General features: G+C 36.5%; 1 protein-coding gene across 3 annotated transcripts in view; it reads left to right on the top strand.

Annotated features, from left to right (window-relative positions):
* The window catches only part of KIAA0232 (KIAA0232 ortholog), a 72,014-nt gene that overhangs the window by 26,552 nt on the left and 25,034 nt on the right, over window positions 1–20,428 (top strand). For all 3 annotated transcript variants that reach the window (XM_063337228.1, XM_063337231.1, XM_063337229.1), the window contains one exon: window positions 9,011–9,148. In XM_063337228.1, the coding sequence (XP_063193298.1) occupies window positions 9,011–9,148 (138 nt within the window). The remainder of the gene's footprint in view (window positions 1–9,010; window positions 9,149–20,428) is intronic.

Here is a 20,428-nt window from a genome sequence, read left to right as displayed (position 1 = left end):
GCAGTGGAAAAAGAGATCTGAGCACGCATATGATTAATTTTAGGTCTTTACTCTGTGGTTTTATCTCTGTAAATGCTTTTGGACTATCACGCTGAACTAGGATGGGGATATCATTGCCAACTCTTCTGCATTTGGTTAGTGTGTGCGGGTGACGGGATGCTTTTTGCTGACAGCACTTGTGATGCACCTGCTAGGTTCCAAGATCCAGCCGTTCGTGGGGCGTTTGTTTTGACTGCCATCCCATGTTAACCCAGTAGAGGGACCTGATGTCTAGATTTATATTCTATTAATGGATATTTAGTTTTTCACACGTATATGTTAGGGGGAAAAGAATGTGTTTTGTTTTGAAGTGAAAATCTCATCCATAACCTAAAGACAGGAGGAGAAATGAGGATTTGGTCCTCTGTACTACGCTAAGCATGTATTAAATGTTAATCTGGCTGGTATGCCTATTTAACAAAAGGTGACAATGCAGGTTCTAGTATAATTGCAACTGCTCTTTTATCATCCCTAAGAATTAACTGTGGGTCATTGAAACCTGCTTTTTTTTAATGCATTAAAATATGCAGCGTATAGTTCAGTTATAGTAGGGTAATGCTGTGTGACTGCTGCGCATGTCATTAAGTTTCAAAGTTCACCAGCAACATGTAAAAGTAAACTTCTCGAATGCAAAAACAGTTTAGTTTGTATTTGTGTTACTGCTCATTAAGCTGTGCAATATTCCTGTAGGAACAATTTTAAAAATTTTCTGACCTTAGTTTTTTAATCGTTACCCAAATTAAGTATGTAAAATTCAAGTTGCGAAAATCTGTGTATGAAGAAGAGGATAGTTAGGTAGGCAAGGGAACTGTGAGACCAAGACTTTTGCCTGTGCTTTTTTTTATATGATTAACTTGAAGTCCGTGGAGTATTCAAATGCGTACATGTTTGCAAGGAATATGGAAATAAAATCCCTTTTTTTCTCATACGTAAGCTTGTAAACTGAAGAAATAGCAGACATATTTGAGAAACAGTACTACATCCTCAAGTTAACATGCCCATACAGCTTATTTATTAATAGACAATAGTTTAATTTTTTTTAAAAGCCAGACAACTACGTCAAAAAGTTAACAGAGGATAACTTAGCTGTGGAGGAGGTACCAGCCGAGGACTATGTAACTCACGTTGTCATATTTAAACTTTGGAAAATAAAATCTTTTGTATACAGTATTAACTTGGTGAGAAAAATTGCGGGGATGTGGGTTCCTCTGCAGTTAAGCAGTGGAAGGTGACTGAAATGGCTTTACTGTAAAGACATGTGCCTCGGAAAACTCCCAGATATCTCTGAAGTGCTGTGTGTGCAGCAGGGTAGGGCCTCTTGTTTTTGGACTTGGAGCAGATAAAGCCCCCAGCACGATGGGTTTTGTCCTGTGAAAGCACCTGTAGTTCGCTTTGTGCGGAACAGCTGCACTGTAGTTGTTTTGCAGGTGCTGAAGTCGTTTCAGTTGGATTCCTCAAATACTGTCAGTACAAGAGCTTCCAGCCAAAGGTCATGTAACAGTTATGACCAATGCAACCAGAGTTCATACTGGTGCAGTGTCTCTGGGGGACGTATTCTTTATTTTATTTTATTTAAATTTATTAATTTTTAGTTGGCATTTTACTTGTTTATGATAACTGCTCTGTTCTGTATTTCTGTTTTGGTGACTGTTAGATGTGGGGTAGATTTGGAGTATTGTGGACTGTGCGTTTGTATTCTTTATTCCATTTTAGGGATGGGAATTGCAGTGGCAGGGATTGGAGCTCTGCAGTAGGCTCTCAGGGTCACTGTATTTGTGCAAATTTTACAGGTTTCAGGGTAGTCAGTTTCAGCTGATGTGTTAGTACAAAAGAAAAACATTTGTTCTCAAGGACTATGGCTTGATGAGAAATTTTTCTTTCAAACTGTCTTCCGCCTTTGTACCAGTGTGAGTGATCATGTTGAAATGCTGACTCCTTTGCAAACATATCTGTGCCAATATGTGAAACGTCCATTTCAGGACGTGAAACTTATGTAGGCTCTGTGGTGCCTCTCTTATGTACTATCCTATTGAAGTAGGCACATCTGTGTAATATAGTTAAAATGTTATCATTAGCTTCTGCTCTGAGTAATCAAAGCCATCTTTTACTTATGGTGTATCTCTCACAGTCATGCAAAAAGAATAACAGAATCACTTTTTTTTGTTAAGTTCTGACTTCTAATGTATTCTCGCAAAGGCTTACGTGGTGCAAAGCAGAGATATAAGCTCAAGTGCCAGGCTGGTTAGAACTCCGAAGAGTCAGGATTTATTTGCAGCCATCTCTGCGCGGATATTATTGTAGTGTTTTGGATTCTGGGTCTAGCTGAGATACCTCCTTAGTGTGCTTTGTACAGTAGACCATTGCATGACGGCACACTCGCCACATGTCTCCAAGCATAGGTGTGCACTGCCTACATTCTCTGAAATCAGATGACTACAGTTGTCTGTGATGCTTGCTACACAACTTTATTCCTAAAGTCCAAGAGAGCAACCATGAATGCTGTGGAATAACTTCTCCAGTCCTAACACTTCCCTTTCAGATATCTGGGCTCTGTAATGGCAATTTCTGTTGAGTTCTTGGCTTTGTTTTGTGCCACGTAGCTAAGATGTGCAAGTAAAATGATGTCTTCGTAGCTGTAGCTATAGCCTTGGTAAATTTTCTTCATTTCTGCTTTTACTTTAATGGTAAAACTCTACAGGCAGCCTGTTCAACAAACATAGGATTTCAACAGATGCAGTATTTGCATGTTCTCTCACTCTTGGGAGTGGGTGTGATCAAATTTCTTCTGCTTGGTTTCAACCTAGAGTAACTTCTAATTAGTGAACAACACATAGACTGCCCTTTCAAGTTGGTAGGATTATAAGCAAGAGTTTATAATTGACGGAAACTCGAATTACAGGATTTCATACTCAGATTGATTGGTTTCGATAGGTAAAGTTCTTCCCTGCCTGCAAATAATGGAATAATCAGTCCTGAACGCCTTGAGGACCTTGAAGTCATAGGAGTGCGGCGTGATGTGGTCTGATAAATTATCAGCTGTTCTGTTCAGTCCAACTGCATAGGATTGTAACATTCCAGTTACAGCAACTGGGAAAGAGGGGACTGCAGCGGCTAGATGATTCTCTGTCTTTTCACAAAAAGTCTTGAGTTCTTTCCCTGGTAATACCTGGATTTGGAGTAATTATCTAACATTAAAGAATGTTTTCCACTCCCCTCCATTCTGTGGTTGCATGGCTTTTGACATGGAGAAAACTTGTGCTGCTCTCTGAAAGTCCACTTATCTGCTGGTTTGGCTCCTGAACCTCATGTTGCATGTCTTTTGGAGAATATAAGCTGAGCTTGTGCCACTGTTCTTGTGCGTTCTTCTGAATTGTCTTGCATATGTATTATCTCATTATCGTGTGTCTCAGTCTGAGGCAGCCTGTGAGGAATGTCTGAGCTGATCCTGGCCATTTAGACCTTTCTCATTAATTATAGTGAGATGCAATGTCTCTTAAAATTTTTGCAAAAGCAATTATGAAAAGATGTATATCCCTGTGGCTCTAAGCAATCCATGAGAGTTCTTCCTGAATCTCAGTTTAGGGGAATTATTTTTTCAGGGAAGATCACTGAAGGTATTTATACAGTCTGCTTCTTGAATAATCTTAAAGGTGAAATACACGTGTAATCTCTGGCCATTTTCCCCAGATTCTCCGTTATGAGATCCCATTATGAGAGCTAGTGTTTGTGCAGGCCTTTGGAGAGTGCTGCTGGCTTGAGTTGAGACTATTCTGTCTCATGGGCAGAATAAAGATCTGTGAATTCTGTAGTACTACCAAAACATTTTGGGATTTGTGGTGTCTTATACAATCCATGACCTTGGTTTAGCAATTCTTTTGGGTGATCTTCCTTTTTCTATTTTTGAACTTCTTTCAAAGGAACAATGGCATATGCATTCATCGTTCACTCTGTCCATGTGAGCATTCGTTCCATTTTTCCCTTTGGCCTGTCCAGTAATTTGATGATCTATTCTAATAGCGTTTGAGAATCTTTAAAGAAGTTTTGTAAGAAAGTTTCTCCTACAGCTTGGTAGAGGAGCTTTTAAAAGCTGTGGGTAACTTTTTCCCCTTCCCTGGAGATATCTCTAAGTCTATTAACTGATAATTATAAGAAGGAAAAATAGTTCACACATATTACTCAATCTTGCAGGACTCTGCTTGCGTAGTTTAACAATTTTGGGAATTCTTTTTCACATCAGGTGATCTTGTCTGGATATTTGGGCTACTTGTTTTGATGGTATTCTTTGAGTTGGATTCTTAAAGGGAGAGAGACTGTGCATGTGATTATTTTGTATTTGACATTCAATGCTTCTTATTTTTGTATGAACTTGTTACTAGAACCTGCCTGTTGAAGCAGCACCTTTTGGCTAACCAGCTATAACTTTTATGAGAGCAAGAAATGCCAGGCTGGTAATATGCTTGAATAGCAACTGGTTTGTGCTGAAATGGAAATGCTCAGAAAAGAGTTCTTCAAAATTCTCTGATTCAGAATTTTTTTTTTAACTCAGTATTTTCTTTTCCCTTCTACGGGAATGGAGATTCTTGCCCTGAAGTCTCTTGTGTATAATTTGAAATAGAAACGTCAACCACATAGATAATTACGGCTCTTCAGGATATTATCTGAAAACTTATAAAGTTTTATGTGTTATATTTGTTCATCTTCATGTGTATCTAATTCAATCTGTAGTGTATTTATGGAGGCAGAATCTTAGGGAATCAGTTTACCTGAACTTACTTTAAGAAAAAAACACTGATTTTTAAAAACACATTTTTCTGCTGGTTTGATTTCCTCATTTGGGGAGTTTGTTGATCAGATTATTAAGTCTGATTCCTTTCCTGTGTGTTCTGCTGACAAGGCAAAGTTAAAGTCTGTTTACTTACCTGAATAGAAACTGGGACCTTGAGTCATCTAATGTTTCTGCATCAGTGAACTTTACTCCAGCTTTTATGAAGTATGGGTAGTTCCTGCAAGATTCTTGAAGTATGTTTTAACAGCGATTTTTCCATTTGTGTAGACTGTGAGCTTCAAAACAATTTTCTTTCAGTCTTACCACAAGGTGTCACATTTGTTCTCTTACTGAGAATAGATATTTCTTTATTATCTTTATAACAAATGAAAGTTAGAAGATTCACTACAAAACTTGCTTTTCTTTTGCTTCTCCAATTTCTTAGTAGTGTGGAGGGAAGCGGTGGAATTGATGTTTTTTGCGTAGTTGAGCAGGAGAAACAATTTAGAAATATCTTTCTAAAATTTGTGCCTGTATATTAATTCAGGATTGAATTAAGTGCTCCAAATACAATCCAATAGTGCATTTCTCAAGGCAGCATTACCATAAGGAATACAGATACTTTACCACCATTTCTTTAGCCACATTTATGGTTCTTAAGTTATTCTTGTCATGAAACTTTGCGCTTCCAGTGTCTTTACAATTAAAAATTTCTAATATGAATTTGTCTGGCTACTTAGTAGGTAGGTACAGTAGGACTCTGAAGAATAAATGTTTCAATAGCAGTTTAAATATTCAAACTTGAATTTTTCCAATATCCAGATGGCCTCGCCTTCCTATTGATATTTATTTAATATTAGGTGGTCATCCCTTAAAAATTTAACTAGTGGTAGTCTGTTTTAAATATTAGAGTTTTATAAACCAAATTTCAATTTTTCTTTTGTGTGCATGCACTCTTTTTAAATCTATAAGTTTGGGGTGGCGTTACTTTTATGAAACATTCATTGACCACTGAACACAATTGTGAAAATTCTAAGTTACGGTAGAGCTCTTGCATTAAAATGAGCATTATCATATGATCTCTAGTTCTGTTAGGAAGCAAAGGTAAATGAAGACGTCTAGTAGCTGAAGAGAACAGAAGTCCCTAGTGATTCTTTCCATGTGAAGTAACTAGTTTACTTGCCTTCATGCATACAGAATGTTTTGTTGAAGTGCTTCCTTTCCTGGTTGTCATGGACTTAATATTTTCCAGCCTAAACCTACAACAGGCTTCTGATCACCGGAGACAAAGTGGGGAGAAAAAAAAAAAAAAAAAAAAAAAAAAAAAAACCAAAACCACACAACCAAAAAACAAAACAAAACAAACAAACAAAAAAACAAACAACAACAAAAAAAACAAAAACAAAAAAAAAACAAAAAAACCCAACCAACCAACCAAAAAAAAAAAACCCAACAAAAAAAACCCCTTAATTTAAACCATTTGAAACTATTGGATTCTACTACAAACACTCTCTAGGGAATATGACATTTTCTTGTTTCTTAGCTGGTCTACTGTAATCTTTTTCTTATTTTTTTTTTTTTAGTGTGTGTGTGTAGTTCTACAGTGGTTCTAATAGATTATAACACAAGAATTACGTGTGAGGACATTTTTTTCTTCACTGCTCTGTAGTGTTTTGTGGGTGTGGTGTTTGATTTGTGTGCAGAAAGTGCAAGGCCCTCAATAAATTTAGGGTATATCAAATACATATGTAGTTTGCTGATAAACACTGTTGTTTATATGAGGATTTTAAACTTCAGAGTTTTATGTGGAATAGCTGCAATCCATGGTGTTTGCTAATCTTGTAAAATCTGAGGCTAAAAAATTAGTGAGTTTGTCCAGGAAAAATATTCAAACACTCAAGTTTTCAACATTTTTTTTTTCCTGTAAAGCTTAAAATGGCAGTGTGAAGCCCTAGCAGCCAGGTGGGACTGAAAACCATATGTTCAGAAACCAGTATTCTGTGTGTTGGCTAAAGGGGTAGAAAGGAGGAGAGAGGATTCTACTGAAGCTCTGTCCTCAATCACTGCACCCTACAAGATGAGCTGTGTTGTTCCCAGAGCCCACCAACAATGTGCTCGCTCTGGGAGGAGGGATGAGACCGTGATACGTGCAGCTCTGTGGTGGATGCGTGAGGCAGAATTCCATATAGCCTCTACTTAAATAAATGTAGTATTTCTCGCAAGGATTAAATTTGTAAAAATTGAAGTGTCAGAGTTTGTAGACAAGGTCAGCTGTCTTTCAAATTATGTGTGTGAAGAAGTGAATGAAGTGCTTTACAAATTTCTGTAAGCATGAAGGTTCTTCTTGCTCTGCTGACAGACTGCTAACATATACATCAAGTAGTAAAGCTACTCTTGCAGACATTCACTTTAATGTACCAGTACAAAGCAAAGCTTTGTTGGTGTAGATAAAGCATTTTGTTTTCAATATATAGCATTTTGACAATGTTTTCCTAGGGTAGGTGTTGCCTAAATCAAATTTCCACCTCAAAGCAGAATAAATGAAGTTAACTCTGCACATTTGCTGGTGTGCCTGGATTTTCATTTTGAGTAATGTATTGCAAGTGGGTATGTATTTTTTCATTTGTAACTGTGCTCGTGTGGATGAGTGAGACAGGCTTTGGAAGCGGGTGGAGAGTAGGTGGGTCTCATCAGTTTGTATACTTTCACGTGAATATCGGGAAGAGTTAGAGTGCTCTACAGCCTCATAGTGTATAAACACATATTTAAACTACAATTTTGGAAAAGACTTACGAATTTATTTCAGTCTATTGGACCTATTTTCTGAGAATTTTATTTTTCTTATCTTTTTTTTAATTATTTCTTTCTGTTAGTCATTCTAATAACAAAACAGTAGCCTGTTCAAATTTCTTGTTTTAAATGAACCACTGACATCTTGCACAAGTGTAAGGAAAACCAGAGTGACTGGTAGCGTCTTGTTCTTTCAGAACTAAATCCATTTCTCCAGTTTTGGTGATCAAATAAGACTTAAAGAGGTAAATCCAACAAATTGCTCTACTCTTTCCTGAAGGAATTGCTCATGTAAAATCATAAATAGGAGCCATTTTGATGGCGGCTTCTGAAGGTGATTGGTCCCTCTCCACCCTCTTTTTTCCCCCATCTTATTCTCTGATGGCACAGAGACAACTAGTTCCACTGACAACTTGGTTTTACTTCATTTTGAAGCCATGAGGAATTGAGAGTTTTTTTAAATGAGGGTAGGCCTTAGCCTGGATTTCATTAGAAGCAGTAACAGATACGTTGAAAAGGTTGAATGAAACAGGTATGCTGAAAAGCATCAGGTGTTTTTGGATCTCTTTGTACATTAAAAGGTATTAAAGATTATTTTCCTGATAGCCAGAATATTTTTTTAATGAGATGAACACGGGAAATAACATGTGTATATATGTTGTCCCAAAGTGACATTCCCATATGTGAATGGGCCGTGAAGAATAAGCAAGTCTGATAATAAATTTTGTAAATTCTGAACTGTGATACAAAATGAGTGCTACGTATCTTCCGATGGTTATATGTAATGTCATAGCATTCTTCTTTGATTTTATTGTTCTTAATGAAATCTTGCATGTTTGGGAACCTGTTCTTTCCTCACACCACCCACCCACCCAGCAGTATCTAATTTTCTTCTGAAACTAGTTGAGGTTCATTTTAAGATAGGCACTGCTATCTCTATTTGTAATGATGTTCATTGTGAGACTGACTTGAAGGCTTTGGGATCTAATGTTGCATTTTCTTCTTTTGGCTTTTTCAGCTTTCTTCTAAGTTTAATCTAACTCTGAACTACTTGCTTTTCATCTTTATTATTTCAGAGATCAGTGAAACTCTAACATATTTTGTGTAAATTACAGTAATACCTTCAATCATAAGTTGGCTATAAAATTATCTTTATGGATATGCTTTGCAATTGGAAAATATTGCAGTGAAGTGTGAGTAGTGTCCATGTCCCGTAAAAAATATATGTGCGTTTCTGAATAGTAAGTGCAAGTTTTCTGTAATCAAACTAATCTTTAATGTTACAAAAAGTAGGCTTTTGTGGATAGGATGAAGTTGGTTTTATTTTAAAAAGTGTGTTATTTGTAGTCCTGTTCTGCTATAGTACTGAGATATTAATGTATTTTAAATAATATAATTTCTTTATTTCAATTTTAGGAGAATGACATCTTCCTGGGCTGGGAAAAGGGAGCTTACAAGAAATGGGGAAAGAGTAAGAAAAAGTGCTCTGATCTAACACTAGAGGAAATGAAAAAACAGGCTGCTGTCCAGTGTCTTCGCTCTGCTTCTGATGAAGTAAGTTTAGACTATTTAATAGATTGTTAAGACTTTATGCCTTTCTTTGTGTTAGATATATTTAGCTTGTGATGCTTAGCTTTTAATTCTTAAAATGCAAGTTCCCCAAGAGTTCTCTGAAAGTTCTTTATTTTTCTTTAGGAAATTATGAAATCTGTGTATGGCCGCAGGATTTCACAAAAGGTTCTGTACTATGTAGTGTTATGCTTTCCTTTCTGTAAGCCCTCGCCTGTTCTTGTCAGGGACAGTTGCAATGCACCAGTTTGTGTTGAAATTACCACAAAGCTTTGCAAAAAGATATTTCTTAAAATTCTAAACTTAACTTTGTGTTGTGTGTGAGCAGCAAGGAATGGAATATTTGGGCAGAAAGCCATCGTGCTTTGTGTGTGCTGTATGTGTGAGGAGAGGTAAAGGCAACAGGTTGAAGGAATATACATACCAGAGGCAGCAGATACCATGTAGCTCAATGAAAAAGTGGAGAGAGAGAGAGAGACCATCAAAGGAAATATTTACAAAGAGAAAATAATCTGTAGCACAGGTCAATGAAAGCTCTTCAGGAAGACTTTTCAGACAGCAGAAATGAGAAAGACTGTCTTTTAGTTTACAGAACTACAAATACTCTCATCTGTCACTAATCTAAGAACAAACTACTCTGCCTATGCAGCCTGATTGCATTATTGCGCTATACAGCTTCCTGGTCGCAGTTTGTGATTGCACAAGCATTTGTGTGGTTGTGTGGAGAACTGGATTGGGAAAGTGAATCAGTTTCCTGAGATTAACCTGGTTGGGGTGGAGGAAATGTTAACCCAGAGAGGTTTCCTGGTCAGATTTGTAGCACAGACACTGGTGCCAGCAAGACTGGGGCAGGTATGTGGCCAAGAATAATGAGGGAAATGGCGTTGATTTGTGTGGTTATTCCTATCACCACCACCTTCAGCAGCATTGCCGTCATATACCGGCTGACTGTTTGCGAAGCTTCTTGAGCATTTGTTCAGTTACTAAAGTGCTCCCTGATTAATAGGGAGTTTTCTGAACTCGCATTCCCCCATTACTTAGTATCCTAACAAAAGGATGCAAAATAGAATTTTGTTGTTAATTTGCTCTGCTCTCGTAGTTACAGAATATTGAGGTAGCACTCTGATTACCATAAAAGTTAATTTAAATATGAGGAAGTAATTGCAAGAAAAAATAATAGTCTCATATGTAGACCGCAGGAATACCGTTGATCGATTTTTTAGCTTTAGAAATTACTCTCTTGATGCATCTTCACACAGCTGAAAATCAAGGAGCATCACTTAAAACTAAATTTGTAGCATATAGAGAAATCCAGTTGAAAAGAAAAAGGAAGGAGGTAAATTTATTAATAATCCCTGGTCTGCCTCCACTTGAGAGTTTGTATAATCCAAAACAGAAGAAGGGAAGAGACCCTTCAACTAGAGTTTTGAATGAATAAAAAGGTGTGGAATCTGAAAGGTTGAATGAGTAACTTCCTCCTTTGACTCCTGCCACCTTGTCAGATTTTTATTGTTCAACGTTAACCGGTAATCTAAAACCTATAGACCTGTGTTACTTCAGGGCTATTTTGACTTCTCTTGCATGCCTGGACAATTCAGCTTGCACATTTGTGGTCTTTAACGAAATTGTAGGTTATAATTTTTAAAATGTATTTTCAAACACAGAGTGGAACCTTCAGACCTTTTTAAAAGTTGTTGTTACTTAAAGCTGTTCTGTAGGTAGTTTAACACTTGTATTGCATAAGAGAGAAATATGGATATTTTTTTTTTTCATTTTTTTTTCCTCTGGAGTTGGGGGGAAGGGTGATCCTGCTTTGATGCTAGTAATGCTTTAAAGTAACTTGTAAGGTATCTTTTCTTTCTGCTTTTCAAACACGTTTCCTGTGTTGGCTGGTTTCTGTACTTATGTTTGTGTGCTAATCTGATGGGAATAATCAGTAGTTTTTGGACTGTAAAACATAATGTTACAGTACTATTTCTGCTGAGGCATTCAGGCTGCCCCATGCAATGTTCACGATTTCATCTCTACAAAAAAGATAAAAATACTCTGTTAACTGTAGCCAAAACTGATGGTTAGTGGTGTGGAGGAGCGTTTATAAAAACTGTTGAGATAGAAAGAAATACTTTTTTTTACAATGCTACTTGAATTTTTTTAAGTTGTTTTCTGAATCATCTGGAAATGTTTACTTGTAGATATATAGATTATTTTTTTTTTTTTGTCAAATAGGTAGAAGTTGGATGTGTACATAAGGATCTGGATAAATGTGTCAACTAGCAGCTTTGTTCTCACAGGTTTTTCTTCTTGCAAGGGGTCTGGCAATAGTCCATGTGGGCAGTTCTGGAGCTTGCTTATAGTTGCTATTCTTTTGTGATCATTTTTTCAAAGTAGGTGGATACGGAAATACCAATATCCTCGCATGAATATGAAACACTTGCTCTTCCAGCCTACCCTCTTTTTTCAACCTTAGCATTGGAGCAAAGCAAGCAAGGATGAGGTCGCTCCATTATTGGGAGTAATTGACAGAAGTCTTAGTGTATTTAAACTTATGTATATTTATATACAACTGTATTTAAGTGAAATGGTTAGAATGTTTACCCTGTGTGTGTTTGTAGAGGGAGCATATATACACACATGTATGCGTATGCACACACAAATGAAAAAAACACAACACACACACTCACCCCCCCAAAAAAAGGGTGACAATTAAATGAAGATTTTCAGTATTCTGCAGCCTGATCTGTTGGAGGGGGGGAAAATGTACAGAGGATGAAAGGGTATTGAGGGTTAATAATAACTTTTAAAACTCCCATAGGAAATGACAGAAATCCAGGTACCATAATTCTGATGTTTATATTTAGTTACTTAAACAAGTAATGTGTTGAGAAATTGAAGGCAGTCTGCTTCCTTCCCCCTACCAGTAATCAAAGGTCCTGAAATTAGGTGATCACTTGAAAAAGATGCTTGGTGGGGAGGGGAAGTCTATAGATTTGATGAAAATCAACTTGATAACAGTAAACACTGTTTTGTCAGTGTTTCATTTGATGGTTGAAATAAATATTTTAAAATCTTGTCTCTTCTGGATTTTCATTTACATAGTATTCATTCTTAGGGAGTACTTTATTTGGTAGCTTAGTTCTGTTTGAATTCATTTTTTTTTTCTCTTATTAAAAAGAGTAATGCTGTAAAATGCTAGGCTGAGAGAGAAATCCAAGATTCTAGTTATAATTTTATGGTGAAAAAAAACCCCACATTTGAATTCAGAAAGCCTACAGTTCAGTGTTTATTTCTAAAACATTTCCTAAGTTACAGAGTGTGAGAGGTCAGGGAAGCTGCACTCTTTTGACCACTCTGCATCACTGTGTCTTGTGGTGGCAAAGCATGTTGTGGATTAAGTGCTTTTGTGGCCTGATTTTGACAGATACTATCTGGTATACGTGAGAATGCAATTTGTTAATGTAGGTATGTTCTGAGGACAGTATTTTTTGCGTGACAAGCATTTTGGTGTCTCAAGGTGTCCTATATTTGTATGAATCTTTGGCTGCAGATGTTCCTGATGCAGTCAGGAGCAGAGAAAATGTAAGTACATTGCAACGCCAGAAAAGACAGAATGATGGTGAGAAGAACTCTTAAGACAAGTACTTTAATTTAGTAATCAATTACTATTCTTACTGCATTTCTAAAGTTTATTTTTTCCAAAACACTTGAATGGAATATAAGTAGCAGTTCAAAGGCATGGTGAAGAATTCTTCAGATTTTTAAAAACTTGTTAACATTGACCTTGAATAGAGACTTTATCTTAATTCTTATCCTGCTGAATTGTAGAAGAAACTTTAAAATGCTGGTTCACAATTAACTAGCAAAGGTATCCATTCTAATGACGTGTTGGGTAAAAAAGCCCAATTGTTTAGGACTGGGGAGTATTTATGTAAAAGTCCTTTGAGGAAAATAAGAGATCTTATCCTGAAATTACTGCCTCAAATTTTAAGTAAAAACGGCTGTTTCTCTCAGCATTAAATTGCCTTTTTTTTGTTAGTGGTTTTCTTTGTTGTTTTTTTTTTTTTTTTTAATTCCTGTCTGGTACCCTAAAAATAAGGTCAGTTTGTCCACGTATTGTTTCTGAGATGCCTTTTTTTTTTTTTTTTTTAAAGGTCTCTTAATTCTGAAAGTCTGTAAATTGTTCTGGATTTGAATAATGAAACTTGTCAGTAGCAAGACAGAGAAAGCAGTATCTTTGAGACTCAGAAGATTAGGAAAAAAATGTAAGAGTTTGGAAATTCACCTGCGTTGTATTTTTGCAAGGTGGATACTGTCTGAGCAAGATTGGAAGTAGAGGTTACTTGTTGAGACTGATACATGCAAGACACTTCAGTATATGTATTTCCTACTAATAATATTGAGATTACTTATGTTGCGTGTCCATTGGTCATTAATCCAAGCTTAATTACCTTTTAACTGACCAGTTTTCTGCTAAAGGCTGCATTACTCAATCGAGCAAGCAGGTTTTCAGCTGTGTTATTGCAGTTCCTATATAAAAGATACAGTTCATTTACTGAAGACTTGTAGTATTACATATGCAATTCCACATTCAAGATGGTGCTAGAGTTTTGGTTAAAGCATTTGGTGTTATCTTTATTCTGCTGAACTGTATGAGGACATTTTAAGAATGAGCAAAAGAGGCTACTGCGTATGTACCTGCTCTGATGAAACCAGATCTCCTTCTTTGCCTATAGGTGGCCACTTCACCTAAGCTATTCTACAGCACATACCAAGACATTGCTAGTGTCTGACGCTGCTGATCTCTCATGTCCTAATGGGGTTCAGGCAACGTGGTCCGTTTCTGAAGTAACCAGGCTCTCAGAATCTGCTAACTGGCACATGAAACTGTTAAAGAATTAGTCTTGGTTGATAGATTCCATAATGAATTTGAAAGAGCACTGCTCTAATGTATTGGACAAAAGCAAATGGTGCCTTCCATCCCACTGTTCTAAGAGGTTACTGCTTGGAGATAACACTGAAACATAATTGGTGAAGCTTCATAATGGTAATTTCTTTGAAATGTAGTCAGGTGGGGGCCTGCTGTTATTTGGAGCATTGACTTTGCTCATTCTGAATTATGAGGAGGGAATACGACCCTTCTGATATCCGTATTACCGTATGTGAGCACTTACAGGAACAAGTGTGGCTCTAGTGAACAGTGTCACTAAAAATTTGAAATGGTAATCTTCTCAAATGTATCTTGCTTTCGGCACAAATTTGAGATGTGTCTAGAATAAGGTTCTTTTGAAAATTTCTTAGCGTTTGTCATCTTTGTTGCTCTAAGTGCAGAACTGTCAAATGCTCCACGCAGTTACTACAGTTCTGCACATAAACCGTATTTGAAGAAATAAGCTCCTAATCAGGCCAAATTAGTCAGTTTGTTATGATTGCATGTCTGAGCGTATTTTTAGTGATGGCTTACTCCAGCCAACTATTGTAGTCTCCAAAGATTACGGTATTTGTCTGCCGGTGAGACCAAGGTGTTTTTGCGTAGTCTGTCTTGCACTTTGTGATAGTGATGTGTGAGAACAGAGGCAAACAGGCTTGTGGAGCCCGCAGCACAGGGAGTATGTTTCTTTTCATCTTATGTAGGATGACAGATTAGCTAGATTATTAAAAATTCATTGTAATCACTGGTTTATTTCTGGTGGTCTCTGTTTCTCTGGTGTAAGGCAGTATCAATTAGATAGTACACTCTGACTGCTATGCTGGGGTACCAGGGAATCAGCTAGTAAATATTAGATGGTTTGCTAAGTGATTTAATTTACGCATCTTCATGTAACTAGAAGTGACATGAACAAGAGATGTGCAAAGGAAGCGCCCAATGTTCTTTTGACTTTTTTAAAAATAGGTGAAAAATGTTAGTCAAAAAGCTGTGTATGGAGAGTAACCAAGTGCTGGGAAGAAAACTGTTAATGTAAAGATAAAGATGGTAAGGTATGGTAAGGATGAAGCAAGTTGTGTAAAAGCCATCTTAATAAATCAGAAAGATGAAACGCTGAAGTTGCTGTTGAAAAGTCCATGTTTATTAAAGCAAAAAAATTGAGTTACGGTTCTGAAACAACCATTAATGCTTCTTGAAGCATATATCCTGATTAGCTGTCGTAAGCGTTTCTGTGTGTCTGAAGATGATTGTTGAGAATGTTTTTCCAGGAAATCCCAAAACACCTCACAAAGTCAGTGAATATTACCTTCCTTTTGCATTGTATGCAGCTGGCCTTCTAGAAAGGGATATACTGTCTCTCTCTAGAACACACAACATAGGTTAGGAAAGGATTTTAAAATAACCAGGAGCTAAAAAGAATTTTAGACAAGACATATGTTTGGAAAAATAAAATGGAGCTAGGATTGATATCACTCAGCTGCTTCTGTGAGAAGGCACCACAGGGTTTTATGATTTCCAACCAGTCATTGTTTTTCTACAATAATTTAATTTGTATTGGTTTAAGATTATTTGTATTGGCTCTCTATTATCAAATCCGTTGGCTTCAAAAGTTTCCTTCTTTCTCCATATACTAAGTAAGCTGTATGGTATTGAATTTGGCAAACTATATCAGCCTGTGTTTTATAACTTAATATACCATACAGACAATTGAAATTAATTTGCTTGCCAAGGTAACCATCAGAGAGTAAAATAATTACAATATATTGATTCCTTTTTCCTTATGACTTTGGCATTTAAATAGGTACTCATAGTACCACATACCTGATTTGTTAGGTTACTGAAGCTGCTACCCTGAGTATAATAGCGTAATGGATGCTGACAAAATTTTTAATTATTCCAATTTTTGTATGAGTTTTCTTGATACAGAAACCATTTATACTGAACTGGAGAAGTTCTTTGTGGCCGTTTAGTCTGCATAGAAGTTGCTTAATAACTTGGAGGGGGGGCATTTGTTTCTCAGTTTACATCAAGACAGCAAAAGTAAATAAGTGTTTGACAGTGAATATAGCAGAGTACCTACTGAGGAAATTTTAAGTGTCCCTTCTGCATTTCACTTGATGCAGAAAATAACTTTTGCATAATTGGTGGCAACCAATTAAAAGTTTCTCTCGTGAGAAAAGCTTCTCCCTCTTGTCTTGCTTGGTATTGGATTTTTGTGATATTAAGTCAGTTTGTCTGCTTGGAAATAGATATTCTAAGGTCACACATCTATTGAAGATTACTTGGATCAATTATTGGTGAGCCCCAAAAGTGAAGTTAATAAATAGAATTTGTTTTTCTGACTGGTCCAATGTCTTTGTTGTAAATCAGTACCTATTCAAGTGAAAAGATAAAGATTTAATTACGTTCTCACTACTGAAGGGTCAAAAAGGTGTTGTACACGTACGTACCCTAAATGTTTCTTAGTTTAATCTGCCTTATAGTGGAGGAAAATCCCATAATGCAAATGGGTGCCATGTTTTATTGCTTTGAACTCTACCTGGATTGAACACCCCATGGAGCCTGCTGTTTTGGTGGATTTATTTATCTATTTATTTATTTAGTAATGATCTTGGTGTTAGTTTTGGGGTTTTTTTGTGCTTTTTTTTGGTCTTTCTTGAGCACCTCTTTTGAGAGTACTTGTAACCAGATGAATTATGCTGTATCAGAATGTTAGAAAATGAAAATGTAAACTTTTATCTAGCTCTCATCATCCTACAAAATATAGAAATAGATGTGTGGTTGCAGTGAATCACACTTTGTGCCTTACTCCGTTCACATGGCGTAACAGCTGATTCAGACAGAACAGCTACCTAATCTTCTGCTTGGGGACAGGCTACATGCCAAGAAAACAGTCCTGGTACACTACAGTCATAGTTCCATCTCTGTCTGGAGAGTCCTATGACCTGTTAAAAGAATGATTTGAAACTATGAATATATTGATTTACTTTAACTTCTAGATTGTTTGAACTTGTATTCTGTGAAAGGAGCGTCTGTATTCTGCTGTAGCTGATCCTGCTTCAGCAGAGGTTTGGACTAGATGATCTCCAGAGGTTCATTCCAACCTAAACAACTCTGTGCGCCTGGGAAAGAGAAATGAGGATTTGTTTTAACAGCGTGAGCTAGTAAACTCTCAAAAACCTAAAAGTAACTGAGTGATTATTTTAATTGTTAAAGTAAAATGAAGTGTAGTGCTTTTGTCTTTTCAAAATGCATGAAGAGGATCAAGGAACTTTCCTCATAACCTTATAGGCCTGAAGAAACAAGCCATGTTTAGTAAATATTTACAGTACACAGTTCAAACCTTCTGGAGGAAAACTTATTAACTTACCTTAGGCTAGAAGCAAAAAAAACCAAAGAAGCAAAAAGGAAGACCCCCAAACCAATACACCCCCCCCCCTAAAAACAACCTTTCCCTTTGAGTTGTACAATGTGATGGAATGTTTCTGTGTATATATTTATGGTATGTCAGATGTGGAAAGCTCATTCTAACAGCTTTGTTTTCCTTTTTTTGTCCAGAATTTTTGGTTATTGCATATGTACAGATCTGCAGAATAAAGTATAAATTTGCATGGCAATTTTGGGATCTAGTATGTAAGAGCCGTAACTAGATGACGTTACTGGGTGACAGGAAGGGCTGAAAGATCAGTTAAACCAAAGAATTTTGATGAATGGTGCTATCCTTAGTTTCATAGAATAATTGCGTGAAATAAGAGTGGTGCATGAACATTTGTGATCAAATTGAGGGAAAACTTGTTAAATCTCCTGGATGGTGACTGCTTGGTCCTTGTTTGCAACATTCAGAAGTAACCTACTAACAGAGATGAATATCAATAAGAATTAAAGCGATTTGTCAAGAATCTGAGAGGAGCTAATGTTTCACAGCTTCTTGTTAGAAACTCACAACACTGAGCCCACTGTTAACACAGGCAGCAGTTTTTAGTAGATTTGGTGTACTTCAATATTGTTTTGTTTCCATGGTTCACAGTTGATTGAACTGATAATTTTAAATTTATAAAAAATATTTCAGGAGTAACTAAATTTATAGATTTAGTATCTTCTGGGAACATTTTCTGCAGCTATACAGGGGTGTGAACGCACGTATAAAAGCAATTGGATTGCTTTAAGCTAATGAGTTACCACTTGTCATCTCTGACTGCTCTACTTCCAAAGCAGAGCATGCTAAAAAGATCTTTGATTTAAGATTTGACATTACACACATATATCTGCCTGTGTTTGGAAAAAAAAAAAAAGACAAAAAACTCAACAACCATTTTACATATATATGTGTAAATATATATGTTTATAAATATATATATAAAATATAAATGTGTGTATATATATTTATATATATTTTATATATATATTAAAATGTGTGTGAGCTTTGCTGTTTTTTTTTTTTAATTGCCATCATTCCTCATTACACAGAACTACATTAATTTGGCTCTGAACAGAGCAAAATTGGTGTGTTGGTCAGCAAGCAAGACCAGCTATTAGAGTCCTCTAACTGCAGCAGTCGGGTTGACTGTTCTTGTTCATGCTGGGTGAGTTCAGAAGCTTAATTTATCTGTTAGCATGGTCACTCCTGTGCCAGTAACATAACACCTATCCTTTATGTAATCCTTCCCTTGCTTCAGCCAGCTGATAAAAAGCCAAAAAGAACAACTTCTGATGGAACTGGATTTAAGTTAAAGCAGGGAAAGGAAATAGAAATACGTTGGAAACCGTAAAACAGAATAAAATGTGTTCTCATCATGGAGGAAGTTTTGTTACGCAAAATTAAAAATATGAATTAAAAAAATGAGGTGCTGCCCTTTGTAGTTTGAATGAGAGAAAAGGGTTAGTAGAAATCTGGGTCAGTAGTTTAAATAATCTTACAAGTAATCATGAGATTTAAGCCTTTCGTGTTGGAATTACAAAAGCAATCATAATTAGGCACTTCCACGTTGAAAAATGCTTTTAAGGTACTCCAGTATTTGTTCTATTTGGGGACTGTTTTTAATTTTGAACAGAAGCAAAGCAGTTGAAGCAGATCACCTGATTTTCTTAACTGATTGTGTCCTGTTGAACCAAGCCAGTGCCTGGAATATCTTACTTTCTGGCAATGGGGTTGCTGCATTAACTTCAACAGTTTAAAAATATAGTAACTAAATCTTTTATTTAGAGAACAACACTGTCATATATGAAATAATTGCTGAGGCATTCGTTACATTAGGTCTGCAGCTAGTTTTTATATACTGCAGTAGGAGGTTGAGCAAGTGGTCTCTAGAGACTTGGCATTCTGCACGGTAGCTTCCTCCCCCCCCCCCCGCCACCCTTTTTATTTTTATTTTATTTAGAAGCTAGCGCTGGCTCCCGCAGCATGCTATGCAGGACAGCATGCAGCCTGTCAGATGACTCAAGTATTAGTTTCATGGTACAGGAGGAAATGAAGCATTTGATTCCAAAAGTTTTCACTTCTTCGGTGTAATGGTGAGCATATTGTTGCTGGTTTGGGGGATTACTTTTTTTTTTTTTGACATGATGTTATAATTAAGTTAAGGAAGCGAATCTGTATTTCTTAGATTTTGAGTATTTGCTACAGGTGTCCTTTTGATGAGACAGTTCGGAGAGCTTAGCGAAAACAAGGCCAGCTCCTCCTCTGTTGCCCTTTTGGGGGGAGAAAGGGGGGGGTCAGGAGTGGTATAGCCATAAAGTGATGCTTATTACAACTACATAGGTTTGTCCGTGTTACTGTGCTACTTGGTTCTTTCTGAACAGTTTAATTTATGGTGGTAAATTTACCGATATAGAAGATGCCTTCTGAAGTTTAATATTGCTAAGTCATCCTCCGTTAAGTATGTGGCATAAAGGTTTATATTTAGCACTTCAGTGCAGCAATGCAGTTAGGAATAGAAAATTGCTTTTTCACTTGGCTGCAAATAATTAAAATTTAGAAGTTAGCATATAAGTCATTGCTTCAGTATATGATTTTTTCAAGCGTGTGTTTCTGACAGAGAATTAAACTAACTCATTTCACTGTATAAATTAGTATACCCTTTCCCATAATATTTTCTTGTGCTTTAGCAACATATATTCACATTTCTCAGCAATTTCTGACCAGTAATCAGGAGAGAGGAGAAACTCTTACATCTTGGAAAAATGAAATCTTTATACCACCATGGTGACACAGCAAATCAAACTCTTTTTTTTTATGCATCTCTGTAACTTGATATTTGATCTGCATTACTGTTGGAGAGAATGCGTGTTCCACGACTATATGCATACAAGATCATGTCAAATTGTAGGAGGTTTGTATGTCTCAG

The sequence above is a fragment of the Chroicocephalus ridibundus genome, chromosome 5 (genome assembly GCF_963924245.1).
Source record: "Chroicocephalus ridibundus chromosome 5, bChrRid1.1, whole genome shotgun sequence".
In the NCBI taxonomy this organism is placed as follows: domain Eukaryota; kingdom Metazoa; phylum Chordata; class Aves; order Charadriiformes; family Laridae; genus Chroicocephalus; species Chroicocephalus ridibundus.
The sequence above is the reverse complement of the archived record's forward strand: the minus strand, read 5'-3'. Positions and strand labels throughout refer to the sequence as shown.